Raw genomic sequence first — 27,247 nt, forward strand, 5'->3', positions numbered from 1 at the left:
CTTTTCGTTAACCCAGCCTGCGCTAGCTATTCGGACCCCCCCCCCCCGCCGCCAGCTTTTGGTGTGTCGGCCAGCTAGCCCGCCTGCCTGCCACCTCGCCTCTCCATTGCCACCAATACAATTCCCCGGGTCGGCAGCACTTGCCTTTTCTCTTGTGGCGGTTTTCCTTTGTCTGCACCACAACTACTCCTGGATTTCGGCCATTTCGCCCTCCGGCGCCTCTCTACTCCGCCTCAACGCTCGCTCCATCGGACATTTCACTTCTTAAACGTTGCCGCACTCATCCATCGTCGAAGATGAACAGGCATTATCCTCATATGCACCCTGCGACGATGGACGTGGTTGCTGGTGGTCCCGCTGCAACCATGCGGCCGGCCGCCTCTGCATCAAATTCCCTCGACGATAGCCTAACAGATATTGGCTGGGTCTCAGAGACACACGCCGGTACACATGACTGCTTGTCTACGCCCATGAAGCGGAAACCTCGAACAGCGCAGCTCTCAGATCTTGCCACATCCGAACACGTTATTGACATCATCCGCGCCGCAGACTTGGTGCGTGTGCGTGCGTGCGTGCGTGCGTGCGTGCGTGCGTGCGTGTGTGTGTGCGTGTGTGCGTGCGTGTGTGCGTGCGTGCGTGCGTGCGTGCGTGTGTGCGTGTGCGCGTGTGTGCGCGCGTGTGCGCGTGTGCGTGCGTGTGTATGTCTGTCTGTATGTCTGTATGTCTGTCTGTCTATCTGTGTGTGTGTGTGTGTGTGCCTCCGACCAGCACTATAGACCCTTCCAAAGCAAGAATGCTTATTCATAGCACAGACGTGCGCTCACTGATTCCATGTTGATGCGTGTACCTTCTTCTCTCCCTTCATCCTCTTCTCACCTCTCTATCTGCCCCCCCCCCTCATCTCCCCAACAAACAAACCTCACGCCACCAACTTGCTTGTGCGAGAACAGAGCGAGTATGATGACAAGAAGCCGCCGTTCAGTTACGCAACCCTCATTGTGGCGGTGATTGCCGTGAGCAGAAAGGGACAGCTCACCCTCAACGAAATTTACAAGGGCCTCTGCAGCATGTTCCCGTACTTTGCAACAACACAATCTGGATGGAAGGTGAGATGCACGCGCCAGCGCTGTGCGCGTACGTGGTTTTCTTTGTGTGTTTTTGTGTGTGCGTGTGTGTGTGTGTGTGTGTGGTTTTGTGTGTGTGTGTGTGTGTGCGTGTGTGTGTGTGTGCGTGTGTGCCTCCGTATGTACAGTAGCGTCTGCCCGAGCGTGTCCGTGTGCGTTATGGTTCAATGCACACACACATACACTCGCACGTGTTTACACACATTCACACGTACACATTCACACGCACGTTCACACCACCCACGCTCACCTTGCACGCACACACGCACGGCCGTGTTCACGCACCGCGTTTGCTGTTCACCCGTGGCAACCCCTTTTTAGAACTCCATCCGGCACAATCTGAGTCTCCACAAGTACTTCAAGCGGGTGCCCAAGAAAGAGGGCGAGCCGGGCAAAGGATCATACTGGACCGTCAACTGCGAGGAATTCGTAGAAGCACAAAACGCCATCCGTCCAACCGCACCCAACATCAAGGTGCAGTGCATGCGTACCTGTGTGTTTTGTGTTTTGTGTATTGTGCTTGTGTTTGTTTGTGTGTGTGTGTGTGTGTGTGTGTGTGTGTGTGTGTGTGTGTGTAATTGCCTGCGTACTTGGCTGCCTGCGCACCTGTTTGCGCGTGTACTTTGCGTGTGTGTGTGCCGTGGAAATGTCTGCACCTTTGTTCAGGCGCTAATTTCCCATCCTTTGACACGTGCACTCACGCACAACATGCATACACACTCACGCGTGCACACACATACGACCACGTACAACACACTCACGCGCTCGCATACACATGCACACACTCACAATGTCAACGGCAGGTGTGTGATGACGATATGCTGGTGCCGCAGCCTGAGTTTGAGCTCTCCTATGCCAACGACTCTGGCTTGCACTCGTCCACATACGGCATGGATGGCTCATATGTGAGCAGCAACGCCACCTTCCACCAACAAGGCCACATCCACCCCGCACACCCCTCCGCAACACCACCAGCTGCCATGTACTTTTCGACGCCTGCTGCGTCTGGCACGAGCATACCCAGGACGCACGACGCGTCATCATCATCAGCAGTACACCGCCAACGACCAGCAAGCGCAACACCGACATGCACACAAAACGCCGGCACATCACAACTCCAGCAGTGCCATCAGCAGCAGCACGAAGCAATACAGCGCTCCCTGTCCTGTGCGAGCGCACCCCCGAGCATGCACGACTCCCCATACTCGCTCGGCCACTTCCAACTACCACAGCAGCAGCACCAACAACAGCAGCAGGCGAAGCACAACAGCGGCAGCGCGCGCGATGACGAAAACAAAGGCAGCAGCACCAGGAGAAGCAGCGGCAGCAAGGGCCACAGCAAAAGTCGCAAGAGCAAGAAGAAGTCCAAACACTCGCGGCACAAGAAGCACGGCACACGCGTGCTCGCTGATCGCACCAACACCATGTCACGGCATGGTAATGACAGTGGCATGGACACAAGGGAGGATGGGCTCGCGTGCAAGGCGCCAAAGGTTAACACCGCTCCAACACACGCACGCAACTGGCAGCAACAGCAACCGCGCATGCACGCGTTTGGTGGGGCTCACCAGCACCCTTCCGCCGCGCTTCCCAGCCCACTGGCACAGCCTGGCACCACAAGTTCGCCTTCCTGTGCTGTTGGCCTCGTATTCTCGTCTCCGCAGGGCAAATCCGCCCGCAAACATGCGCAACAACAGCGCAAGGACAAGTCACGTGGCGGCCGCGGCACCACCAGCGGAACCAACAGCAGCTCACACCTTGCACATGCGCAGCAAGCGGTGGTGAAAACCGAGCCCATGTCCGATGTCAGCGAGCCCATCCAGCAGCAGGGCGGTGAAGGTGAAGCGCAGGAATCGGTGGTGGCAGGCGCAGACATGTCTTCGGCAGTTCCCATGACACCACCACGCCTCATGGGCGTGGACGTTGGGTTCTTCACGTCGCCCGTCGCTGCCACGCACGGCGCGTTTATGCTCTCCTCCCCTCAGGCACGGGGCTACTTCCAGCACTCGTACGCTCACGCCTCGGGCCAAACCACATACCCTCAGCAACCGCAGCAACACCAACAACAGCAGCAACAGCAGCAACAACAATACCAGCAGTATCAATACCACCAGTACATGTCTCAACAGTACTCGCAGCAGCCGATGCAATCCACATCGGCATACCCGCCGCAGTCGCAGCAGCTGCTTGGCACGCCTGGGCGGGGTGGGCTGTTTATGGTCCCACACTCGCCCATCCGCTTCCTTGGCTCGCCCGCGCGTGGTGGTGTGCCCGATTTCGTTGCTTCCTCCCCTATGAGGGGATACCAGCTCTTCTGAGCGTGCACATGTGTGCGCTCTCTGTGTGTGCTGTGTGTGCTGTGTGTGCTGTGTGTGCTGTGTGTGCGTTGTGTAGTATCGTGTAGATACGTTGAAGCGCACCAACAGGAGAGTCGATGGGTGTGCCGAGGAGGTGATACCAGCTTTCAATGCGATTCCCACTCCTGTGTTTTCTTTCCTTCTTTCCTTCACCGCTTGTTTCTTTGACATTCATCTCGCCTCATGTCTGGCATGCCATTGCATGTGTCGCACGTGCTGCATTCATTCATTCACCCATTGCTTCGCGTTACAACCATTTGCGCGTGCGGCGATGTATGGCTGTCCTTTTCGTGTTTTCTAACCGTGCTGTTTTCTTCTGCTTCACTGTTGTTCTCGCGACCCTGTCTCTATCACGAAGAGAGTATGTGATTTAGCGTGTGTGCGTCAGTGTGTGTGCGTGCGTGCGTGTGCGCATTTGTGTAGGTGCATGTGTGTGTGTGCGTATATGTGCATGTGCATGCACGCGCGTCTTGTGCGAGCTGCGTGCCCTTGTTTTTTTTTTTTTGTTTGTTTGTACGACTACTGGACCAGAAAGAGCATGGCTCAAACCAATGTTGATGTTGCATATTTTCGTTGTTGTGCTTGCGTCTTGCGTTTTATCACAGCGTTTTAAACCGTATGCCACACACCACATGCTTACGTGCACGATGGGGATGATGGGAAGCGGTGGGACATGCTCAGGCGAGGCGTGTGTACGCATGTGCAACGTCGCAACACCTGGTTAAGCCGTGTGATGTGTGACATGAGGCTGGGTCTTTGCTCCCAGCACCACCTGTGTGGCTGCACTTTTTGCTGTCGCAAACGACTTCTTCCCACGTGGTGTGCGCACGATCCAGAAACAAGCAACGCCGCTGACCACAACACACGCACACACGCAGACTACCATGAGCGAGAGCGTTGGCGAGGCTGCGGTCGCCACTGCAGCAACGACAATGACAGCAACGCCTGCTTCCACAGTGGCAGCAGCGGCACACAAGTCGTCGTCTTCGTTGCTGTTTCAGCCGTACCGCGCTGTTGGTTACATTGCATCGCATGTTCCATTTGCGCTGCAGGCGCGAGGCGGCGAGCATTTTGTCACAACCGTGGTTGGCCACGCCTACCACGTGTACAACGTGAGTGGGATGCATGGCTTGCTTCGCGTGTGCGCGTGTGTGTGTGTGTGTGCGTGTGTGCGTGCGTGTGTGTGTGCATGTGTGTGTGTGCGTGTTTGTGTGCGTGTGTGCGTGTGCGTGTGCGTGCGCGCGTGTTATGCGTGTGTGTACACAGTGTGTTCATGTGTGGTGTGTGCTAGATTCGTGTCACCACATTGTGCTTTGTGCCTCACTCTCCGATCTAATGCGATGTTGCCCCTTGTCTGGCGTGCTCATGCTCTCAACACACAGTGCAAGCGGCTGAACCTCGTGTTTGTTGGGCACATTGGCAGCGACGTCAGTGCCGTCGCTTGCGCTGGCAGGCTCACATTCGCTGCGACAGGCAACATCATCATTGCCAAGAAGCGCGATGTCAACGTATGTCAACCCTCGCAAGTCAAGCCTCCTTCTCCTACTCCACTACCACCACCGCCACCACCGCCACCGCCACCTCCTCCTCCTCATGCACAACTGCAGCATACTCTTGCCAAACACACACACACACACACAACCTCTTGGTCATTCCTCTTTGCTGCTCACGGTGAATGCCCGATCTCGCTGCAGGTGCGAACATACCGGGAGCACGCGGCTCCCGTGCACATCTTGCTGCCCTTTGGCACACACCTCATCTCCGTTGACACTGCCAACGTCATCAACGTCTTTGACGTCGCTTCCGAAGGTACACAGACAACACAATCGCAGCACAGCAGCTCGAACACAAATGCGCTTGCGACCGTTGAGTGCCAACGAATGCTGTACTTGCCTCAACTTTGTGCTTCGCCCTCTCACACAACCTCCGGGGGACTGCGTGTGTGTTTGTGTGTCGTGTGTGTGTGTGAATGAACAGAACTGTTCTGTACGATCGATGAGCTGCCTGCGGCAACCTTCAAGGTGTCGTGCGTGTTCCACCCAAGCACGTACCTCAACAAGATCTTGCTCGGTTCCAAACAAGGCGCCCTCCAGCTCTGGAACATCCGCACCAGGTTTGCCCATGTGTGTGTGTGTGTGTGTGCGTGTGCGCGCATGTGCGAAGGATTATGGTTTGAGAGCACCGCAACCTACTGGCTCGTGCAAGAACACGCATCTCATGCACGTCTGCTGTGCGGGTATTGGTGCAGGACGCTGGTGCACACGTTCAAGGGCTGGGGCAGCGGCGTGTCGTGCGTGGCGCAGTCGCCTGTCGTCGACGTCGTCGGTATTGGCCTCGAGGTGCGGCACCGCAGCGAGACACGCACATGATATCCGGGGCGACGCTGTGATTGGCTGGTGGTGTATTCATGGTCACGGTGGTTGTCGTGGCGTCGGATGACAAGTGCTCCCATGAGATGATTTGCATGCATTTGTTGCTTGGTTTTGCCCCTCTCCCTCCTCCTCCTCACACGCACACACACACACACACACACTCACTCACTCACACACACACTCACACACACACACTCACTCACACACTCACACACACACACACACACACACGTGTCATCGTGTTGTCTGTCCGCTTCCAGTCTGGCGCGATTCATGTGCACAACCTCCGCTATGACGAGAGTGTTGTTTCGTTTACACAGGACGGCGGCCCAATCACAGCCGTTTCCTTCCGCACAGGTAACCGCCATTATGTGCACGTCTTGCACACATGTAGAAAGGGAGAGGGGTGTGCGGGTCTGTGAAAATGCACGTGTATCCGTATGTGTACCTGTATGTGTACCTCTGTGTTTGTGTGTGTGTGTGTGTGCACTTGTGCGTGTACGTTGTGAAAAACTCTCTGCATGTGTGTATGCGTACGTGCCATGAACCTGGTGCTCTTGTCCCTGTTCACCATGCGTGCCACCGCTGCTGCGCCTCCAACTGCTACCATGCACATCAATTGCTCATCGCTTCATCTGTGCGCGCTTGAAGACGGGGAGCCGATCATGGCCTCTGCCAACACCAGCGGCAGCGTCGCCATCTGGGACCTCGAGTCGCGACGCCTCGTCACCGTGCGTCAGGCTGTTGTTGTTTAAGTTGTTGTTGTTGTTGTTGTTGTTGTTGTTGTTGTTGTTGTTGTTTAAGTTGTTGTTGTTGTTGTTGTTGTTGTTGTTGTTGTTTAAGTTGTTGTTGTTTAAGGTTGTTGTTGTTGTTGTTGTTGTTGTTGTTGTTGTTGTTGTTGTTGTTGTTGTTGTTGTTGTTGCTGCTGCTGCTGCTGCTGCTGCTGCGTTTGCTCATCACACACACACACACACCTCTCTCTTTCTCTTTCTCTCTGTGCATCTGGCTCTGTCTATCGCTGTGGTCGTGTGCATGTGTCGCACCACGCTGCGTCTGGGCTCGCCATGCCATAATGTCCTGTCGTGCTCGTCTTCACTCGCTCACAAACGTGTCCTTGTTTGCGTGTGTTCGCTGCTAATTCCCTGCACAGGTGCTGCTGGCGCACACGAAAGCCGTTGCGTCGATGCAGTTCCTGCAGTCGCAGCCGCTGCTCCTCACATCCAGCGCGGACAACAGCCTCAAGGTGTCGTGCGCTACACCACACACACACATACACACACACACATACACATACACACACACATACACACACATACACACGCACACGCACATACACACACACACACATACACACGCACACACACATACACACACATGCACACACATATACATACATATACACACGCCCCGCGCGCGCGCGAACGTGAACCTGTGTAAAGCACGTTGCAAGCCACCTTGTCTGATACAACCACGCCACTTTATGAATCATCCGATTCACCCTCACTTCACCTCGCCACCATGATGATGACGATCAGCTGTGGGTGTTTGATGCTGCCGACGGAGGTGCCCGCATCCTGCGCAGCCGCGAGGGCCACAGCGCACCCCCAACCAAGATCAGGTGCAGCAAGCACACACACACACACACACACACACACACACACACACACACACTCACTCACTCACATGTACTCACGCTCGCACACATGCACTAACATGCGTGCTCCGCCAACCGATTACACTCACTCGACACTGTCACCACCGCTGCTTCATACACCGCTGCTGCTCACGACTGCCACGTGTGTATCGTGCGTGCGTATGTGTGTGTGTGTGTGTGTGTGTGTGTGTGTGTGTGTGTGCATGTGTGTGCGTGCGTTGTGTACAGGTACCACGGGTCGAGCGGACACGACATGCTAAGTGCTGCGCGGGACAGGACGCTGCGCTACACATGTGTTATTCAGGACGAGCGCTCCTGCGAGCTGTCACAAGGTCGCATCAAACTCGGCGTGCCGGTTGTCTGCGTGCGTGTGTTTGTACGTGCGTGTGTGTTTGTATGGGTGCGCGCGAGTGTGTGTGCATACCAGCGTAACGCTGTTGTTTGTTTGCTTGCTCCCGCGCAGCGAAGAAATGACCGCGTGCTTGAGACCCACACTCACGACCATGCGTGCTGCTGCACGTGTGCACGCTTCTTGCACCAAAATCCACACAGGATCGCTTCAGTCGAAGGCGAACAAGCAGCAGCGCTCGGTTGGATCACTTCGACTCCCGCCCATTGTCGATTTCGACAGCGGTGCGAACACATACGCGTTTGATTGTGATCGTTTGGAGGCGGAGTGGTGGTGGTGGTGGCAGTTGAATTGCCGTTGTGGCTGTGCTTGTGCTTGTGGTTGGCGTGTGTGTTGTGCTTGCTTCACATGCATGTGTGCACTCGTCGGCGCCTCCATCGCGCGTGCGCACACATACACACGCCCCTCTTGACTGACGTGCATTTCTCACTCTGGTGCTGTTCTCCATCCATGCGTGCAGAGAGCACGCGCGAGGGCGACTGGGACACCATTGCCACGTGCCACAAGAACAAGCTGTGGGTTCGCACGTGGTCGTTTGAGAACAAGGTCAGAAAACATTCTCATACACATGCATATTACACGCACACCCAATTACCCAATCGCTTTTCGCGCAACACAACAACAACAACAACAACAACAACAACAACAACAACAACAACAACAACAACAACAACGCGGCTGCCACTGGCTGTGGTGGAGATTGCGGGGTGATGACACCAAGGCGAGAATGACCATCATTGGCGGTGGTCTGTGGTTGCGGCTGGCGATCAGCTGCAGTGTATGTGTGCGTGCGTATAGATGGCAGCCAGTGCACCTTCCTTCCGTTGCTCTCTCTATCTCTCTTGTCGCTTCTCCTGTCAGGGCTTTTGGTTTTCTCGCCCGTTCAGTCGCGCCACGTGTGCATGTGCACATCAGCGCTTCACGTCCGCTGTTGGGCATCACCGCCATCAGCATCTTCATGATGCAACTTCTGTTCTCGTCCCAACACATTTGTCCCCCCCTTTCTTTCTTTCATCTGTCCTCGCTGCGTGCTTTGCTGTGCTTTCTTGCACGGCCTGGCACGAACAGCCTCCCTTCTCTGCCATTCACGCTCGGCTTCCCTGCTTCTTCTCGCCTCTCCCACCGGTGCTGCATTGTGCTGGTTGGTGTGAGAGCCCCACATCCCGTGGTCTTCAACCCCCATTGAGGTGTGCTTCGCATACATTGCGTTGCACCCCGCCTGTCTCGGTCCCGTTCCCTGCTTTCCTTTGCTGTCTCTCCCTCGCTTCTTCGTCGCTTCCTCTGCGTCTGACCCCTCCCTTCTTCCACCGCACGTTGCTGGCACGGCCTTGCACCGCCACCCACCACTGTTGGGCACACGCTCGCCCTTTGCTTCCGTTTATAGGGGATGTGTGTGGTGGTTGCTGCGTTCTTGCGAGCATGTGCATCACCTGCTCTGAGCCGCCGTGCACACACATGTGTGTGTTGCACTGCTGGTGTTGTGTTTGCGTTTGTTGCAGTCGAGTCTCCATCTCTTCATGTCACTTGATTGCGTTCTCTGCGGGCGATTCCTGTCTGACCACTCGCGCGTTGTAAAGGCAGTCAAACACATTGGCACGCTGCTGTTGTTGTCTGTGCCAGCGCCCTGTTCATGGCCTTCCCCAGCGTGCATCTCAGTGCACACAAACACCTCCCACCCGCCATCGCTACCCTCTGCTGGTGGTGTCGGTCGTGGTGGTTTGGTGTTTGCCCGTGCTGGGGTACTGGCAAAGGCCAGGGCGTCACATTTCCACAGTCTGTGCCCTCTTTCCAACACCTTTGTCGGTTTCCATTTGTCCTTCGTTGTTTTGTGCACGCCCATGTGCACGGCGCTCGCGTTGGTGTCATGCTCGCATGTGTTATGGGCGCCCAGCTATTGCCCATCCTTGGGTTGTGGGGTGGGGGGCGAGCATGTGTTTGGCTGGTGCGCTGTCACGCATCGTTGCTGTGCGTTTCAAGCTTTGGTCGTGCTTCGTGTCTGGCGGGAGTGGGAATGGGGAGCAGGGGATGTGGGTGTTTGGAGGATCGGGTGGGTGATGGTGTGCAGTGGTTGTGAGGGCGAGAGAGGTGAGGGTTGCAGCTCGAGGATGGTGTGGGTTGGAAGGGCTGGGAAGTTTGGGGTGGTGGTGGGTATTTAGGTTGAGTTGGACAGTTGGTTGAAAGGGCGCGGGGTGTTGTTGTGGATTGGGACAGTTGTGGTGGTGGTGGTGTTCCCGCTGTGGGTTGGAGGTGCGTGATTGGTGTGTGCGTGCACACGTGTGTTTGCACGGCCACAATATTCTCTGTTGTTTCGGAGAAGTGGTGGGCTTGGCCCTGCAGTTGAGGCTGGGGGTAGGGAGGGCTTGGTGGGTGCGTCCATTGGGTTTTGCCGTCCGCGCCATCCTGCCAGCCGCCAGCCGCCGTTCATGCCATCATGACCACCGCCACTGTTCCATGATTACCCATCTCTTGTAATCTGACCGCTCTCCACCACGGCCGCAGCCCCATTCTGCACACACACACACACACACACACACACACACACACACCACCACCACCACCACCACCACCACCAGCAGCAGCAGCAGCAGCAGATGTTATAGTTGTTGCGCATGCCAGCAAACTTGTTCGTGTCTGCGTTCGTGTGTGTTTGTTTTCTTTATCCTCGCCATTGCTCCCGTCACATCACCGTGTGTGTGCTCTGGTTTGATCCCTTGGCCGTTTTGTCTTGTTCAGGTGATTGGCAAGCACGAGCTCAAGGGCCAGGGTCTGAGCAAACTCACGCCGTGGTACGTCTGCGTTGCTTTGCTTTACTTTGCTTGGGCCTATTGCTTCTGTGTGTGTGTGTGTGTGTGTGTGTGTGCTTCTGTGTGTGTGTGTGTGCGCGCGCAAATCTGAGAGCTGTTTGTGCTGCGATCATGTGCTACACTGCATTGTCAATCCCACACCTCACTGAACGCCTGCGCAACGCCCCCGCCCCCAAACAACCACACACACACGCACGCACGCACGCACGCACGCACCCACATCATGTTCTTTCTGCAGCGCGTGTGCACGAGCCCCTGCGGCAATTTTGTCCTGGTTGGCCTTTCAAGTGGACAATTGTTCCGGTACAACATGCAGTCTGGTGCCCTTGGCGCGGAATATGGCGCGCCAGGTGAGAGAAGCGCAGAAAGAGAGAGTGGAGCTCATGGTGGGATGGAGGAGAAAGAGACAGAGGTGGTTTGCGTGTTGTTGTCATTGTGTTGATTCAGTTGTTTAAGTTGTTGTTGTTTAAGTTGTTGTTGTTTAAGTTGTTGTTGTTGTTGTTGTTGTTGTTGTTGTTGTTGTTGTTGTTGTTGTTGTTGTTTTTGAAGTTGTTGTTGTTGAAGTTGTTGCTGTTGTTGAAGTTGTTGTTGTTGTTGTTGTTGTTGTTGTTGTTGTTGTTGTTGTTTTGAAGTTGTTGTTGTTGAAGTTGTTGCTGTTGTTGAAGTTGTTGCTGTTGTTGAAGTTGTTGTTGTTGTTGTTGTTGTTGTTGTTGTTGTTGTTGTTGTTGTTGTTGTTGTTGTTGTTGTTGTGTCCGTGTACATGTGTGTGCGTGTGCGTGTGCTTGTTGTGCCAATCTTCGCCAGGCATCATCCTAGCCACCAACTCCCTCTCACCACATCGCAACAATCAACACAATCTCATCGCTACTGTCGTTGCCGCATGGTGTGTGTGTGTGTGTTTGAAACAGCGCATGCGGACACGATTGTTGGCATTCACGTCGACAGTGTCAATTCGTTTGTTGCATCGGCATCCAAAGACACGACCCTCAAGGTATAGCTGTTGGTGCTCCCTGATTGTGCTCAGGAGCATTCAAGTTGAGTGTAGAATACAGCACGGGCATTGGCACTGCTGCCACACGCACACGTTCATGCACAAACTCACTGCACACACACACGCACACGCATGTACATGCACGTGACAGGTGTGGTCCTTCGGCGGTGTCCAGCGGCTGAACGTGAAGATGAAGGTGCCCCTCACGACGACGTCCATGTGCCGCATCAACAACCTCATCGCCGCTGCAGGCGTCGACTTTGGCATTCGCGTGTTTGATGTGGACGCGAAGCGAGCAGTGCGCGGGTTTGGTGGACATCAGGGCCGCATCACAGACATGGCGTGGACACCAGACGGCCGCTGGCTCATCTCAGCCTCCATGGACCTCACCGTTCGCGTTTGGGGTGAGCTGCGCAGCGCTCATGTGCTGAGTTCTCTGTGTGTGTGTGTGTGTGTGTCTGTGTCTGTGTCTGTGTCTGTCTGTCTGTCTGTCTGTCTGTCTCTCTCTCTCTCTCTCTCTCTCTCTCTCTCTCTCTCTCCCTGTCTGTGTCTGTTTCTGTGTCTGTGTCTGTGTGCACGTACGTAAGGGTTTGCTTTGCAGGTCAGCGTGTGTTGTTTGTTGCTTGTGATGTTTGAGTTGCCCGCATTTGTGCTCGTGCCCCATTCTGCTGCGTCTGCGTCATTTGAATTTCGCTTCCAAACTCCCACGCCAACTCATCATGACCGCCATCGCCACCACCACGTCTCGTGTTTCAGATGTGCCGAGCGGGCGGATGCTGTCGTGGTTCTCGACAGAGAAGGCCGTCACCAGCATGACCATGTCACCGAACGGAGATTTCCTCGGTGAGTCTCTCATGAAGAGGCGGTGGTGGATGGAGTGGCTTCGGTGGTGATGAGTTGCTGGATGTTGTTGCTGTCATGCTGAGTTGCTTTTCTTCCACTTCTCCCTCTCCCAACCTATCCACTCACCATTCAAATAACCAAACACACACGCGCGCACACTGTCAGCCACGACGCACATTGACCAACTCGGCATTTTCCTGTGGGCAAACCGCTCCATGTTTGGTGACGTCGCATACAAGATCCTCGACTCAAAAGGTTTAAAACACGCACATACACATATACACGTACACACAAACACAAACACACACAAACATATACACATAGACCTGCTAGCCACCTTGTACCGTTAAAACCCTGATTGTCCCCTCACCCCTCATCATGCGTGCTGGTGCTGCCTCCCAACTGTGCAGAGATTGCTGAGGGCGCGGCGCCGTTTGTGTCGCTGCCGGTCTCTGGCCGTCTCACCGACGAGGAGAAGAAGCAGGCGGTCGACTACCTCAAGTGAGGGCACGCAGAGAGAAAGAGGGGGAGAGAGAGTGCGTGTGTGTGCGTGTGTGTGATCGTGTGCACACGTGTGTGTGATCGTGTGCACACGTGTGTGTGATCGTGTGCATGTGTGTGTGATCGTGTGTGTGTGTGTGTGTGCATGTGTGTGTGTGTGTGTGTGTGTGTGTGTGTGCTGAAGTGGTTGTATTTGCTTGGCCCGAACTGAGCGAGCAATGCCACCACCTTCCATTCACACATCTTGTCTCACAATCGCCACCATACACCATGATGCAACACCTCCTCAACTTGAATAGGGCGTTTGAGGTGTCGGAGGACGATGCTGTGCTTGATGAGAGCGAGAGCACGTTCAAGTCGCCCGACCAAATCTCCAAGGACCTTGTGACCCTGTCCTCGCTCGCTGCGTCGCGTTGGCAGAACCTGAGCAAGCTTGAGCACATTCGCCAGCGCAACAAGCCCAAGGAGGGCCCAAAGGCGCCGCCGCGCGCTCCCTTCTTCCTCCAGACCAAACCCGGTGCGTGCTCCGTGTGTGTGTGTGTGTGTGTGTGTGTGTGTGTGTGTGTGTGTGTGTGTGTGTGTGTGCGTGTGGCATTGTGATTGTGTGATTGTGATTGTGTGATTGTGATTGTGTGATTGTGATTGTGTGATTGTGATTGTGTGATTGTGATTTGCGATACATTTGTAGTACCGTGCTATGTTGTTCTCACTTGCAACACATGTGTGTGTATGTGTGTGTGTGGCGTGGCGACAGGTCTGAAGCACGAGTTCAAGCCCATGTTTGATCCACTGGCGGAGACGGGCGCCAAGTCGAAGGTGCTCAACTTCTCCGAGTTTGGCGTGCTCTCCGCATTCCAGCGCACCCTCCTCCAGTGCAACGAAGAAGATAACTGTACGTTATCTCCTCGTGTGTCTCATGTGTGTACGTGTGTGTATGTGTGTGTGTGTGTGCGGGTGCATGAGTATGGTTTGAGTGAGTGTGGTGTGCGCACGCATGTGTGTATGGTGCGTTGTGTTGTGTGAAACGCTTGTGAGGTGACAGCCCGCTTGCTCTTTGTTGGAAGCGCTGTCCCGCGTACTTTTATTCAACGCGAATCCACGAACCCCACTCATCCTCATTCGTCCTCGCCCAAACCAACTCCACGCTGCAGTCGATGCGCTGATTGAATTGATCTCGACAATGGGCATCACTGCGATTGAGACGGAGATTCGCTCGCTCTCTGCGGACAACGTTGGCGGCGACAGTGACGATCCTGTGCAATTTCTTGCCATGCTCAACTTCTTCCGCTTCCTCCTCACCGCCCGCAAGAACTTTGAACTCTGCCAGGCCTACCTCCATCTCTTCCTCACCGTAAGCACCTTTTTGTGTGCATGTGTGTGTGTGTGTGTCTGCGTCTGTGTGTCTGCGTCTGTGTCTGCGTTTGTGTGTCTGCACGCCTGCGTGTGCATGCCATGCTCATCAAGGCGTGAAATGACGATTGTCCTCCTTGCTGCTGTTGCACACTGCCCAACGAGCCACCATCACCTCAATGCCAACCTGAGCCTGCCTTTCTTCTTCTTCTCACCAACGACGAAAATTCCCTCTGCCAGGTGCACACTGCTGACATTGCTCGCTTCCCGCAACTTGAGCCCGTCGTCGCCGAAGTCCAGCGCCTCCACGTGCGTTTTATTTTGTTTGCTTGTTTTGCTTGGTGTGTTTGCCTGCTTCCTTCACGTCATAATCCCCATCACCAAGTGTGCTCACTCACACACACACACACGCACACACACACACACACCCAACCCTTTTGACGATTTTGTTTCGTTTTGCAGAGGAGCACATGGACTGAGTTGGACGGCATGTTCCAGCACGCACTCTGCATGATCACATACTTCAAGAACCCAAGACTCTGAACCACTCGTCTCGTGTTTGTCTGTGCCTGTCTGCATGTGTGTGTGTGTGTGTGTGTGTGTGTGTGTGTGTGTGTGTTGGTCCTTCTCCCCCCCCCCTTCGTCGACAGTGTTGCTTGCCCATCTGTGTGGATAAGTTTTGCAGCAGTAAACATACATGTGCAGCACAGAAGAGCGTGTACTTTCAGTGATTGCGAGGGCATCCCAATCACACACACACACACATCCAAAACAGCCCCAAAGAAGTTCCTTGTGGGGACCACGCGTGCATTCACTCGCACCAGCAAAGAGCCATGATAACATAATAATGTGGTGCGACACCGCAATACACACATGCACGTGACCGAGAAAATGTAACGGAAAAAAAAATCAATCAAATCAGACCAACCCATCACACAGATACATACACAAAACATGCACAGAGCAAACACACAACATGCACATACAATTGCAGTTTATTCGTCTTCATCAGCATGTGCTATTCGGCACCTTCTGTGGTGTCCTGTGCCACGGCCTCTTGCACCCTGTCTTCATCACAATTACGTCCATTCTCGGCAGCGCCAACAGGTGCTGATTCGCTGTCATTCGCTCGCTCCGCCTTTTCGTCATCACCATCACCATCAATGTCACCGGCACCTTGATCCTCTTCTGCACCAGTATCACCATTCACATCCTCTTGCGCTGCACCACCATCACCATCGTCACAATCATCACGATGTCCTTCCTCCTCCCCCTCCTTCTCCACATCCCCCTCCTCCCCTTCTTCCTCCTTCACGTCCTCCAGCTCTTGGTCGAGCTGTGCCTGTGCTGGATCGAGATCAGTGCCCTCCCATCCCATGGAGATGCGTCCAAACTGCAAGCCTGTTCCCTCGCTCCCATCCTCCTTTGCCATCAGCAGCTGTGACATCTCTGATGGTGCCGAATGAGCATCATCGTCATCGTCATCGTGGTGCTGCACACTTTCCTCCTCTTCCTGCTCCTCCTCTTCCTCCTCTTCTTCCTCTTCTTCCTTCTCTTCTTGTTCTTCCTCTTCTTCCACATGCTCCTCCTCCTCCTTCAATGGGGCTCCCTCCTCATGTTCCCGCACAACACCATTCATGTGCGTGCCCTGAATTGCTGTTGTGTTGCACAGGCACACACGAACATGAGGAGGTGATTAGAGGATGAGATGAGCAGCAGGGAAACTGACACATGCGTGTGCGGGGTGCGTGGCGTGGTGCCCAAGAACACACAACTCAAGCAAGCATGTACTCCCAACATCATTTGCATACGTACACAGTCGTCCTCGGAGCTGTGCGCGCTCAAGGTGGCGGCGGCGGAGTTGGGGCACGGTGCCGCTGTTGGCGCACGCATGATCGGATATGGACATGAATGAGTTGGGGATAGCGATGGTTTGGGAAAAGGCAAAACGTGAAACAGACCCGAGGGGCACATAGAGAGAAAGGCAAATGAGTGAACGTGCAGTTGTACATTCAAACCCAAGTGCTCCTAACCTGATGCCTTTGCCAAAATAGAGTTCAGGCGCCGGGGCGACCGCCAGCCGCTGAAGATGCAGCAGCTCTTCCTCAGACATTTGTTGCCTGCAAGCAACGACATGGCGCAGCAGCATGATCGCGCGCAAGCACATGAGTGATGACGTGTCGACGTGTATAGGGGAAACACACACACACACGCGCGCGCACACACACACACACAAGCATAAACAAACACGCAGAACAACAACAACAACAACAACAACAACAACAACAACAACAACAACAACAACAACAACAACAACAACAACAACAACAACAACAACAACAACAACAACAACAACAACAACAACAACACAAACACAAAGCACGCATTCTTACACCACACAGCACCAACCTGTTGGCGAGACTGGCGCGGTATCCAACCATCATGTACCGCTGTGGAAGGCGGTGCTTTGCGTGCGTCACAGAGTCACGTGTCTGCCGTGTGCGCTGCAACTCTTGCTGTCGCTCATGGAAACGGTCACGAAGTGAGTCCGAGTCCTCCTGCGTATTGATGACGCGTGGGATCACAATGGTGGCGGTGACATGACAGAGATGACAGTGAGGGGATGCTGAAGATAAATTGGGAGGGGGGGAGGGCAAACTTGGCAATGGAGTAGGACATCAAGTGGTGCATGCATGCACGCCGGGGCACCCATTCAAGACCACGTGTAAACACACGCACATACGCGCAAAAACCAAACAGTGCACAAATACACGCAGAGCACATGACCGAACAGCGCGCATGCGAATACAAGCAGGGTGCTTGTGTCCCACCTCCACAGATGCGGTTTTGAGCAGACGTTCCGTTCGAAGCGTCGGAAGTTTCACAGCACGGCCTCTGGTACGGGGCCTGTGTGCGCGTGCGCGCGCGTGTGTGCACGTACATGAAGCGCAGCGTGATCAAGACGCAGGGTTACGTGCATGTGAGCTGCCAACACGATTTGCAAGCGAAAACGATGCGCAGGCACAGATGTACACATACAAACATGATGAACAGGTATACAGGTACACAGGTATACACACACATACACATACACACACGCATACACACACGCATACACATACACATACACACACATACACACACAAGCAAACAAGCACACCTAAAGTGCCCGTAGACGCCTGGTGCCTGTTGCGCGTCGTCACCGGTGGCGTGCAGCGGTGCTGGGTGGCCACGGTACAGATGGCCCTTTTGGTGATGATGGTGATACGACGCAGCGCGCCGGGACGTGGCAGAGGATGGGGACGTTGTGGCTGCAGACGAGGGTGATGCTGATGACGACGAGTGGCGGCGGCGGCGAGGTCGTGGTGCCGATGACCGCCCTGCCGCTGTTAACGGTGTCTGTGCGTGGCGCGCGTCGCCGTTGCCCCCGCTTCCGTGTCGCTTCAGGCTTGCGGATCGAACGGGCAATCCAGAGAACGTGGTGGCGGGACGACTTGCAGCTTCGTGGTGATCTTCCATGGCGGCGGCAATACGGCCCTCATCGCTGCTGCTGCGAGAGAGGCGGCGGTGCCTTGCCCATCGGCGGGGACTCAGGCTGCCTTCACCGCGCTGAGAGTGGGCTGAGCCAACGACACCACCGCTGCTGCCGCTGCCGACGTCGCCTTTGCCGTGGAGGTGACGCATAGCGGCGGACCGGGTGCCGCGACCACGGTGGCTCAGACTTGTTGCACTGCCATTACCGCTGCTGCCGCTGGTGCCAACGCGTTCCCGACTTGCAAGGCGCGGTGCTGTTGTGGTGGAGGCTCCCACGTGCGAGATGTGCTGCAGGGCGAGCCGGCTGATGGATGGCAGGTGCTCTGCGTCGCCGTTTGGGCTGCTGCTGTTGCTGCTGCGCCGCTGCCCATGCGGCTGGGTGTGCGGCTGGGGAGGACTCGACCTGGACGGCATGCGTGGGACGGCTGCAGGTTGCACCTCTTGAATAACCTGGCTTGGCTGCAGCGGCGAATGTGGTGGTGGTGGTGGTGGCGGGCCCGGGCGCTGCTGGTGGTGCTTGGTGTGGTTGAGGAACAAAGAGGATGGTGAGCGTGGCGAGGAAGGAGACATGGGAAGCCGTTGCAGCTGCTGCTGCTGGTGCTGTGGTGAGTGAGTCCCTGGTGTTGTGACTGTGGCTGCTTCAGCTGCCGTGAGAACTGCGTTTTCATTGGTGCCCATGGTGTTGGAATACCGTGATCGTTGGCTGCTGCTTGCAAGTTAGCAACAACAACAACAACAACAACAACAACAACAACAACAACAACAACAACAACAACAACAACAACAACAACAACAACAACAACAACAACAACAACAACAACAACAACAACAACGTTCGTTTGGTTGCTTGTTGGCTTGAGCCGTGGTGTTTACCCGGTGTTGGCGCAGTCAATCAATCAACAATGAAGGCAGGTGGGGAGCCCGGCAACTCGTTCGTTCGTTGTTAAAGTCAAGGCAAGTAACAACAAGGCGAGGAGGATTGGTGCTTGTGTTTGCTTGCTTGCTTCTTTGTTTGTTTGTTTGTTTGCACAGCACGCGTTGGCGTTGGGTGGCTGGATTGGTTGGTTGGTTGGCTTCGTCCGTCCACAAGCAACAAAGCAGCGTTGTGTTTGTTGGGGCGCTTCTTGTTGTTGTTGTTTTGTGGGTGTGAGGGCAAAATTGACTTTGCAAGGTAAATTTTGCCTTTGTATTGCATTGCATCAAGGAGATTGCTTGCGCTGGTTGCACCACCCTCTTCACTTGCGCGCAGTCGTTGAAGTTGAAAGACACACACGAAGACAAGACGGCTGTCTGTTGTTTGCTTCTTGCTGTTGCTGCTTGCTGTTGCTTGCGTCTTGGTTGGCGACACACAGACCAGAGGGAACGCTGGAGACACAGACAGACAGGCATCCTCGCATTGAACAAAGAGGCGACGACGAGCCAGACCCACACCGGCCAGAACAGTACAAGGACAAGGTGAGCAAGCGCGCACAGCAGTCAGCTGCAAAACTATAATACGCAGTCAACAGACACCACCGTCTTGTATTGTGATGTAAACTCATTCGACAACACAACACACGCTTGTGTTGTGGCTCGATGCAACCATGCGTTGTCACACACACACGCACACACACTCACTCACACACACACGCACACACACTCACTCACACTCACTCACACACACACTCACACTCACACTCACTCACACACACACGCACGCACACGCACACGCACACGCACACTCACCCGCACACTCACTCACACTCACACTCACACTCACACTCACACTCACACATGCACACAGTCACAGACGATGGAACAGCCTACCAAGACGGCCAAGGTTGGCTCGAGCGGCCAGCGCCAGGGCTCAAACGACAAGATCCTGTGCGTGCCAAACAAGCTCACGGTGGAGGAGCTGCGCGACGAATTGAGAGCACGCGACCTCAGCACAACGGGGCTCAAGCCCGTGCTGGTCGAGCGCCTCACAAAGGCCCTGCAAGTGGACGGGGCCAGCCCATACCGTTTGGCCCTCACCGCAGACAAGCGCCGGCGGCGGCCCACCAACAAGAAGGAGCCCAAGCGCGATGAGTATGCGTCAGAGCAGGAGTTCCAGCTGGCGTGGACGCGCTGGCGTGAGTCCCGCGACAACAATAACGAGTCTGTCAAGCGCTCGCGGCAGCTCGCAAAGCAAAAGCGCGACGAGCAAGAGCGCATCCACCGCGAGCGCGAGCAGCAGAACGCGCAACTGGAAAAGCTCGTCTCACAGATGAGGAACGAGGTTGTCTTCCTCAACAAGGTGCTCAAGACGCCCGAGCTCTTGGACGCGCAGGAGCTGGCACAACTGGAAGACCTCCTCACGCGCGGCATGCCACCGGTCTGAGCACGGTGCAGGTGTATGGGGCGTCATGTACACGACACGTGCGCGCAGCCGTCGTGCACACATGCATGAGGATGTGCCCACACCATTCTCTTCATCCAGACACGCTCCTTTGCCCCCTCCCCCGGCTCAATTACTTGCTCTGTTTGATCTCTCCTCCCCTCCCCCTTCCCCCTCTTTTTCCGTGACAGCCTGATAGTTGCCAAGGATGCAGCTTGCTGCTATTCTTGTTCGTTAGTGCTTGCTGTGTGCAGTTTCACATCGCGTGGTTGTGTGTCTGTGGTCATAATGAACTCCCTGTTGGCATTTGATTCGTGTGTGTCACGTGTGTGTATGTTTGTTTTGTCGAGGTAACAAGCGTACCTTGGGTTTTGGTGTTGATGGTGCGTCGTGTCAGCACTGCTTCTGTTGGTGATGATGATGATGTTTTGATGCTTTGTACAACGAGTGCCTCGCATGAGCACGTTGTCGCTGTTACCTTATCCCCTACTCGCTCTCAACGCATCCAGCTTGGTCATGTGTGTTTGTGTGTGTGTGTGTGTGTGTGTGTCTGTGCTTGTATGTGCGTGTTTGTGTCTTCTTCGTCTCCCTCTTCTTGTGCATATTACGCTTCGTTCAGAGATTAAAATACCCAAAGACGCTGTACTGTGCTGTCATCACACACGCACGACACGACACTTGTCGATCAAGACACATGCCAACATCAAGCTCACCACTCCAGAAGGTGGTGGCCATATGACACAGACGAACAGCAACAGCAACAACCGCAACACAAGCACCGCCACCATCATCAGCAACACCATCAGCGGCGCCTGCCGCCCTTCTTCTTGCGGGGCTTTCCTTTGCCAACAGCACGGGACGCTGATGCCGTCTTGGGCGGCGGGGCATCCGGCAGCAGCGACGCGTCCAGTTTGCTGCGGGGGATGGGAGATGGGAGGTAGTGACGGTGTTGATGGTGATGAGGGGTAGGGCATAGGTGGTTCATTGACAACGTGAGCAAGGATACGCGCGCGCACAGGTCATGCCAATCCACGTCGACACACACATCGACACACACACGCACACACACGCACGCACGCACACACACACACACACACACACACACACACACACACACACACACACACACACACACACACACACACACACGCACACACACACAACACACACAACACAGCACACAGAGTGCAGGACGTACGCCATCTCTGCCTCTGTCGCAGCGCCCTGGGTGCCGTGCTTAACAGCGCCCCCCTTCTTCTTGTTCTTCTTCTTCCCCTTTCCGCCCTTTCGCTGCCACTTTGGCAGCCAGCGGTTCGGGTCAGGCTCCACGCCCTCCTCCGCATTCTTCGGCAGCTTGCCTGCAAGCAACCAAGGATGGGTGGATTGAGCATGAAATGGTATGCGGGGAGGAGTCAGAGTGAATGGGCACAAAAGTGGGCAAAGACACAACAGACACAGAGCGCCAGCAACTCAAACGCACGCACACACACACACACACACACACACACACACATGTGCAGTAGTTAGCAATTACATGCACTTGCGTACGTACCCTTGCGCTTGCGGCGGCGCTTTGGCTTGGCGGCTGCCGGGGCCGGGGCTGCTGCCGTGTTGGACGCCAGCGCTTCAGCCAACTTGTCCAGCGGGGCTCGACGCGACGTCTTGATGGCGATCACGATGGCGGCGTGGTGGTGGAAGAATGTGAATTCCAAGCACAAGGAAGGGTCTGGCACACACACACACACACACCTACACACACACACACACATATACACAAACACACACCTACCTTGGCGACGCGAAGCTTCCTGGCCTGCTCCAGCTCGTCCACGTTCAACGGCTCGTCCTCGTTCATCTCGAGCGGCGGCATGGACGAGGCAACCTGATGGTGGTGGTGGTGGTGAATTAAGGGGGGGGGGGCAGGTGAGGAGGATGGTGCATGACATAGACGATGATTGAACCCACACACACACGCACGCACACACACACACACACATACACACACACACACACACATACACACACACACACAACGAAACACACACACACACACACACACACAAACACACACACACACACACACACACACACACAGGACATGCACACACACGAAAACACACACACACACACACATACGAAAACACACGAAAAACAGCCAGACGGGGCGGGGTGGTTGTCGTCACCTGCTCGGCCTTCTCAATGTCGACTTGTGCGAGGGCGACGATGAGGGAGGCAACAGCGCGCATATCCTCTGGATCGGCGTCAATCAGGTCCTGGAACGCGTTGACGGCGGCGCTGTACTTGCGCTGTTGCAGTAGCAGCTCGCCGCGCAGACGAAGCAGCGACTGCAACGTCTCCTCGCTCCCTTCAGCCTGCGCGTTGTGTGTGTGTGTGTGTTTGTGTGTATGTGTTGTGTATGTGTGTATGTGTATGTGTGTGTGTGTGATTGGTTGTAGCGAGCAGAGAGGACACGAAACAAAGCAGCCAGCCAACGACACAGCAAACGCAGGACCACCACGACTGCACTGCCACAGGACCACCACCACCACCACCATCACCATCACCACCACCACCACGACGATGGTCACCTGCTGCTTCTTCCAGTGTGCGATTGCGCTGTCGAGTTGTTCTGTTGCGACATCTGGGCGGTGCAGGCGTCGGCACAGCGCAACGGCGTAACCGACCTGCAATCGTGGTCAGCAGTCGTGCGCATGTGGACCACGTGGACCGAGGCAGGGGTGAAGGTGAGGGTGAGGAGAGGTGTGAAAGGATCATGGATACACACATGTTAACGAATGCGTGCATGAGCATGAATGTGTGTGCGTGTGCGTGTGTGCATATCTGTTTCTCTGCGTCTATTTGTGTATGTGTGGTGGACAAGAGTGGCAGTGTCGTGATGCCATGTGCGCGCACATACGTATGCGGGCTTGAAGGCGAGTGTGGACACACGCTGCAGGGCCGAAAGGGCGTGGGGATAATCGCCTGATCAAAGCGGGGATCGTTCGACCAAGCAATACGCAAGTCAGTCAACGCCAGCAACATCCCGATGAAACACACTCATGACCACCACACAGCAACGAGTACGCTCTCATACGGAACAGCAAGCAAGCAGCAACACGTTCTCCACAGTCACAGGACACACACACACACACGTGTGTGTGTGTACCGTGGCGGGCGTATTCGTGAGCAAGGACGAGGGCGAGGATTTCGTCGTTCGGGTGTTCGTCGCACAGCGCCTGCAGCCGCTCCGCTTTGTTCTTCACCTTCCGCTCCTTCAGATACGTGTACGCCTCAATCAGCGATGGCACCGTACTGCGCAAACGTGTTTGTGGGTGTTATTTTTTTGATTTGTGTGTGTGTGTGTGAAGGGAGCTCTGATGAAGCATTTCAAGGCGACTTTCGCAATTGTGCAGGAGCATGCATGACATCGAACACATGTGAGGTGTATCTTAGTGTGTGCGCGGCACCTTGATGGGTACTGCTTGCGGAGGTCAGCGCAGGCATCGCGACACTTGGCAATGGCGTTGCTGTGCAGCAGGAGCAGACACTGGTTGAAGGCAATGATCATCTTTTGCGTGCTCCACAACTGCAGGCACACAAAGCGGTGCGGTAGCAGGGGCGAGGGAGGGTGGACAGCGGTATGTGAGTGGAACGTGAAGTGGGACGTGAAATGGAACGTGAAGTGGAACGGGAAGTGGAACGGGAAGTGGGAGGGGGAGCCATGAATGCACAACAAACCACAAACAAAATCACACACACACACACATCACAATAGCACTGCACCTTCTTATCAAGGCCCTCAGCGCGCGTTGCGCGCATGCGATGTTTGGAGTTGAACACATCCCGGTCCTGCAACGAAACCAGGCATGGCGTGCAAGGGGTGTAGGAGTGGCAGAAGGTGAGGCTGACGAAGGTGGAGCAAGACAGCATTCAACCCCTCCCATACATCCACAGGCTCACATGCGCATGCACATGCACATGTTTACACTCGCACACACACACGCGCGCGCACGCAAACACACACACGCAACCCCCCTCACACACACACACACACACACACACACACACACACACACACACACACGCACACGCCCTCAACGTGCAGGGGCAAACGTTGAGTCTTTTAGTGGGACGTGAAATGGAACGTGAAGTGGAACGGGAAGTGGAACGGGAAGTGGGAGGGGGAGCCATGAATGCACAACAAACCACAAACAAAATCACACACACACACACATCACAATAGCACTGCACCTTCTTATCAAGGCCCTCAGCGCGCGTTGCGCGCATGCGATGTTTGGAGTTGAACACATCCCGGTCCTGCAACGAAACCAGGCATGGCGTGCAAGGGGTGTAGGAGTGGCAGAAGGTGAGGCTGACGAAGGTGGAGCAAGACAGCATTCAACCCCTCCCATACATCCACAGGCTCACATGCGCATGCACATGCACATGTTTACACTCGCACACACACACGCGCGCGCACGCAAACACACACACGCAACCCCCCTCACACACACACACACACACACACACACACACACACACACACACACACGCACACGCCCTCAACACCACAGGCATGTGCTTTTCCCCTCCCCAACTCCTCCGGGCCGAGCAAAGACCTTGTTGACGGCGACGATGTTGTTTGAAGCGACGGCGACGATTGTGGTGCTGTCCTGGTTGAAGCGGATCACGTCGAGATAAATGCGCTTCGCCCTCTCCTCCTCCCCTTGCTGCTGCAGGATCACTCCCTCCTGCACCCTGGGATTTGGTTGGTTGGCGTGTTTGGGGGGGGGGGGTTGGTTGGTTGGTTGGTGTGGATTGGTGTGTGGAATGGCTGTGTGTCAGTTTGTGGAAGGAACACACAATCTATGTGCGTGGTGGCGCAGATGTGTGCGCATGGGCGAATGATAAAGATGCGATCCTCAAGTGTGGACACGTGAAACGAAAAAGGTGCACGTCGTGTCGAAAACAGAGCAAGTGCGCGTACTTGAGAAGGGCGAGCTCCTGGTCAATCTCCTCTTGCGTAATGTCCTGTGTCAGAATGCACACGTGCACGTTGGATGTGATGTGAGCAAGCAACGCACTCAACGCCACAGCCACTAGCCACCCAATCGGCAACAGCAGCACACGTTCACGATGATGTTTGCTTGCAGGCACGCGTCCAACTTACGGGGTCGTCCTCCTTGAGCATGTCGACGCACTGCTGCTGTGCTTGCTTGACGAGCGTTGCCGCTGTTGGGATGCGGTGCTGGGCGGTAGCCACGAGCGAGCGGTTGTACGTGTGCTCAAACGCATCGTCCTCAGCCTGCATCACCTCGCTCGGCGTCTCCTGTACGATTGGAGGGGAGAGACAGACAAGGGAAGGGAAGCGGGGATAGAGGTGGTGAGGTGGTGATCATGTGGTGATGGAGAGACAATGGGGAGTGAGAGGTGTCATACGCTGGTGGTGATGGTAGCAGCAGACACGAAAGGACGTAATTTCACACTGGGCAAGCGCATGTGATTGTGCTGTGCACCTTCTCGGGGTCAGCGAACGTGGCGCCGGCATAGCAGGCGACCAGGTTGGTCCGGCGCTCCATACACTGCGCACACATGTGGTGTGTGAGATAAGCATTAACGCCATACTCAGATAATGTGTGAGTGAGTGTGTGGATATGTGTGTATGTGTATGTGTGCATGTGTGTATGTGTATGTGTGTATGTGTGTGCGTGTGTATATGTACTTGTTTGCATGTGTGCGTGTGTGAATGTACTTGTTTGCATGTGTGTGTTCGTTGTTCGCTGTGCAAAGCGGATTGAATAGGACAGACACACAACGCAAGAGCAGAACCCCAGAGTTAACACATGCGCGCACCGGCTTCTCGTTCAGGAGCTCGTGGTACAGTTCGATGGCTTCGTCAAACCGCTCCAGACGGTACAGCTGTGCACAAGACACAATGAACGGGACAGTGCAGCATGAGTTGTCAATTGAAACAGTCATGGAAGGTGCAGTCCACGGTATCGAGGCGCAAGGCAAAGAGCCAAGCAACGCAAGCTGCAGCTGCAGCACGCACCGCCTGTGCCTTGAGCTCCTTCATGCGGAAGGAATCCTCCTCTGCTCCTTCGATGACGCGAAGGCAGTCGACGTAGTCCTGCTTGCGGAACAGCGCGTATGCGTGCTCATACTCCAGCGCACCACTGCAGGAAGGACGCGCGAGGGCAAGATGGTGCGTGGAAGTGAGCGCGAAGGACACGAAAGAAGCGTTAACTTCCGCGCGCCAGCTCAATGTGGCTTGGGTGATCATGATGCGCAAGGTGGGGCGCGGACACGGCCAACACAACGAGTGCACGTTGGTGCTAGGTTGGTGTAATGGCTGTTGCATGGGCGATGTGGAGCACTTACGCATGCTCGGAGTTGGAGATGGTCTGGATGGCCTCAGCGTATTGGTTCGAGCGCAGCTGGGCAATGACCTTGCACTTGACGGCATCCGCATCATCAGGAAGCGCTTGCAGCACTATTTGATAGTAATGGTTCGTTCATGTGATGTAAGTGCAAACGTTGGGGGAACAAAAACTAGCACTTTGACGTGACAGTTCAATTCCTTCCACCCACATCCACATCCACACACACACACACAGAGGTATTCATCCTCCTCCCGCCACCTTGTTCCCCCCCCCTCCGCTCCTTCTTGGTTGCCTGTGCGTACCCTTGTCTGCAGCGGCGATGATCTTCTTGTTGTTGGACGACTTGACTGCCTTGTCAAGCGCAACAAACAGCTCCTTGCTCATCGCGCTCGCTTCTTGCTTGCTTTTCTTCTTGTTGTCTTCTCTCTCTCTCCAACCAAAACACACAGCCACGTATGAAAATGCACTTTATGGTGTCTCGTACGCCTGGTGTCGTGCGATTTGCGCGAGCGTTCTGTTGTGCTTTCGCAGGGACGCACCTGCCACCACTTCCATTCATGTCACCTCCC

General features: G+C 55.1%; 5 protein-coding genes across 5 annotated transcripts; 3 read left to right on the plus strand and 2 right to left on the minus strand.

Annotated features, from left to right (window-relative positions):
- The first annotated feature begins 29 nt into the window (after nt 1-29).
- PTSG_00908 (uncharacterized protein) lies at nt 30-3,487 on the plus strand. The gene is made up of 4 exons (XM_004998321.1): nt 30-554; nt 951-1,106; nt 1,446-1,598; nt 1,928-3,487. The coding sequence occupies exons 1-4, from the start codon at nt 297-299 to the stop codon at nt 3,440-3,442; spliced, it is 2,082 nt and encodes a 693-aa protein (XP_004998378.1). The 5' UTR covers nt 30-296; the 3' UTR covers nt 3,443-3,487.
- A 926-nt stretch (nt 3,488-4,413) lies between these two features.
- PTSG_00909 (uncharacterized protein) lies at nt 4,414-14,948 on the plus strand (the record flags this gene model as incomplete). Its single annotated transcript, XM_004998322.1, has 24 exons — nt 4,414-4,593; nt 4,864-4,989; nt 5,176-5,290; nt 5,459-5,594; nt 5,730-5,820; nt 6,114-6,210; nt 6,505-6,584; nt 7,004-7,096; nt 7,389-7,471; nt 7,736-7,839; nt 8,060-8,140; nt 8,377-8,462; nt 10,650-10,702; nt 11,009-11,070; nt 11,629-11,711; nt 11,863-12,115; nt 12,468-12,554; nt 12,720-12,809; nt 12,965-13,055; nt 13,355-13,572; nt 13,810-13,947; nt 14,207-14,406; nt 14,646-14,714; nt 14,868-14,948. The coding sequence occupies 24 exons, from the start codon at nt 4,414-4,416 to the stop codon at nt 14,946-14,948; spliced, it is 2,697 nt and encodes an 898-aa protein (XP_004998379.1).
- Nucleotides 14,949-15,049: 101 nt separating this feature from the next.
- Nucleotides 15,050-18,687, minus strand: PTSG_00910 (uncharacterized protein). The gene is made up of 6 exons (XM_004998323.1): nt 17,566-18,687; nt 17,237-17,312; nt 16,815-16,963; nt 16,439-16,525; nt 16,221-16,282; nt 15,050-16,061 (listed from the first exon to the last, which is right to left on the minus strand). The coding sequence occupies exons 1-6, from the start codon at nt 18,615-18,617 to the stop codon at nt 15,424-15,426; spliced, it is 2,064 nt and encodes a 687-aa protein (XP_004998380.1). The 5' UTR covers nt 18,618-18,687; the 3' UTR covers nt 15,050-15,423.
- Nucleotides 18,688-19,177: 490 nt separating this feature from the next.
- On the plus strand, nt 19,178-20,940 carry PTSG_00911 (uncharacterized protein). The gene is made up of 2 exons (XM_004998324.1): nt 19,178-19,394; nt 19,723-20,940. The coding sequence occupies exon 2, from the start codon at nt 19,732-19,734 to the stop codon at nt 20,296-20,298; it is 567 nt and encodes a 188-aa protein (XP_004998381.1). The 5' UTR covers nt 19,178-19,394; nt 19,723-19,731; the 3' UTR covers nt 20,299-20,940.
- Nucleotides 20,924-27,126, minus strand: PTSG_00912 (uncharacterized protein). The gene is made up of 18 exons (XM_004998325.1): nt 26,981-27,126; nt 26,677-26,788; nt 26,348-26,471; nt 26,149-26,214; nt 25,812-25,877; nt 25,466-25,624; nt 25,283-25,326; nt 24,915-25,053; nt 24,547-24,612; nt 23,763-23,881; nt 23,462-23,607; nt 23,213-23,277; nt 22,884-22,979; nt 22,479-22,667; nt 22,085-22,177; nt 21,848-21,956; nt 21,494-21,653; nt 20,924-21,209 (listed from the first exon to the last, which is right to left on the minus strand). Exons 1-18 carry the CDS (start codon nt 27,060-27,062, stop codon nt 21,098-21,100), a joined length of 1,947 nt encoding a protein of 648 aa, XP_004998382.1. The 5' UTR covers nt 27,063-27,126; the 3' UTR covers nt 20,924-21,097.
- Nucleotides 27,127-27,247: the final 121 nt, after the last annotated feature.

Source organism: Salpingoeca rosetta, assembly GCF_000188695.1.
Source record: "Salpingoeca rosetta unplaced genomic scaffold supercont1.2, whole genome shotgun sequence".
NCBI classification, from domain to species: domain Eukaryota; class Choanoflagellata; order Craspedida; family Salpingoecidae; genus Salpingoeca; species Salpingoeca rosetta.

Excerpts from the sequence above, each read along its gene's own strand:
- PTSG_00908 (XM_004998321.1), top strand. The coding sequence starts at position 297 with ATGAACAGGCATTATCCTCATATGCACCCTGCGACGATGGACGTGGTT. Across the intron at positions 555-950 it reads TCATCCGCGCCGCAGACTTG|AGCGAGTATGATGACAAGAA; the intron begins GTGCGTGTGCGT and ends GTGCGAGAACAG. Across the intron at positions 1,107-1,445 it reads CAACACAATCTGGATGGAAG|AACTCCATCCGGCACAATCT; the intron begins GTGAGATGCACG and ends ACCCCTTTTTAG.
- PTSG_00911 (XM_004998324.1), top strand. The coding sequence starts at position 19,732 with ATGGAACAGCCTACCAAGACGGCCAAGGTTGGCTCGAGCGGCCAGCGC.
- PTSG_00910 (XM_004998323.1), bottom strand. The coding sequence starts at position 18,617 with ATGGGCACCAATGAAAACGCAGTTCTCACGGCAGCTGAAGCAGCCACA. Across the intron at positions 17,313-17,565 it reads GGCGTCTACGGGCACTTTAG|GCCCCGTACCAGAGGCCGTG; the intron begins GTGTGCTTGTTT and ends ACGCGCACACAG. Across the intron at positions 16,964-17,236 it reads TCAAAACCGCATCTGTGGAG|GAGGACTCGGACTCACTTCG; the intron begins GTGGGACACAAG and ends ATCAATACGCAG.
- PTSG_00912 (XM_004998325.1), bottom strand. The coding sequence starts at position 27,062 with ATGAGCAAGGAGCTGTTTGTTGCGCTTGACAAGGCAGTCAAGTCGTCC. Across the intron at positions 26,789-26,980 it reads CATCGCCGCTGCAGACAAGG|TGCTGCAAGCGCTTCCTGAT; the intron begins GTACGCACAGGC and ends ACTATCAAATAG. Across the intron at positions 22,668-22,883 it reads CACACTGGAAGAAGCAGCAG|GCTGAAGGGAGCGAGGAGAC; the intron begins GTGACCATCGTC and ends CACAACGCGCAG.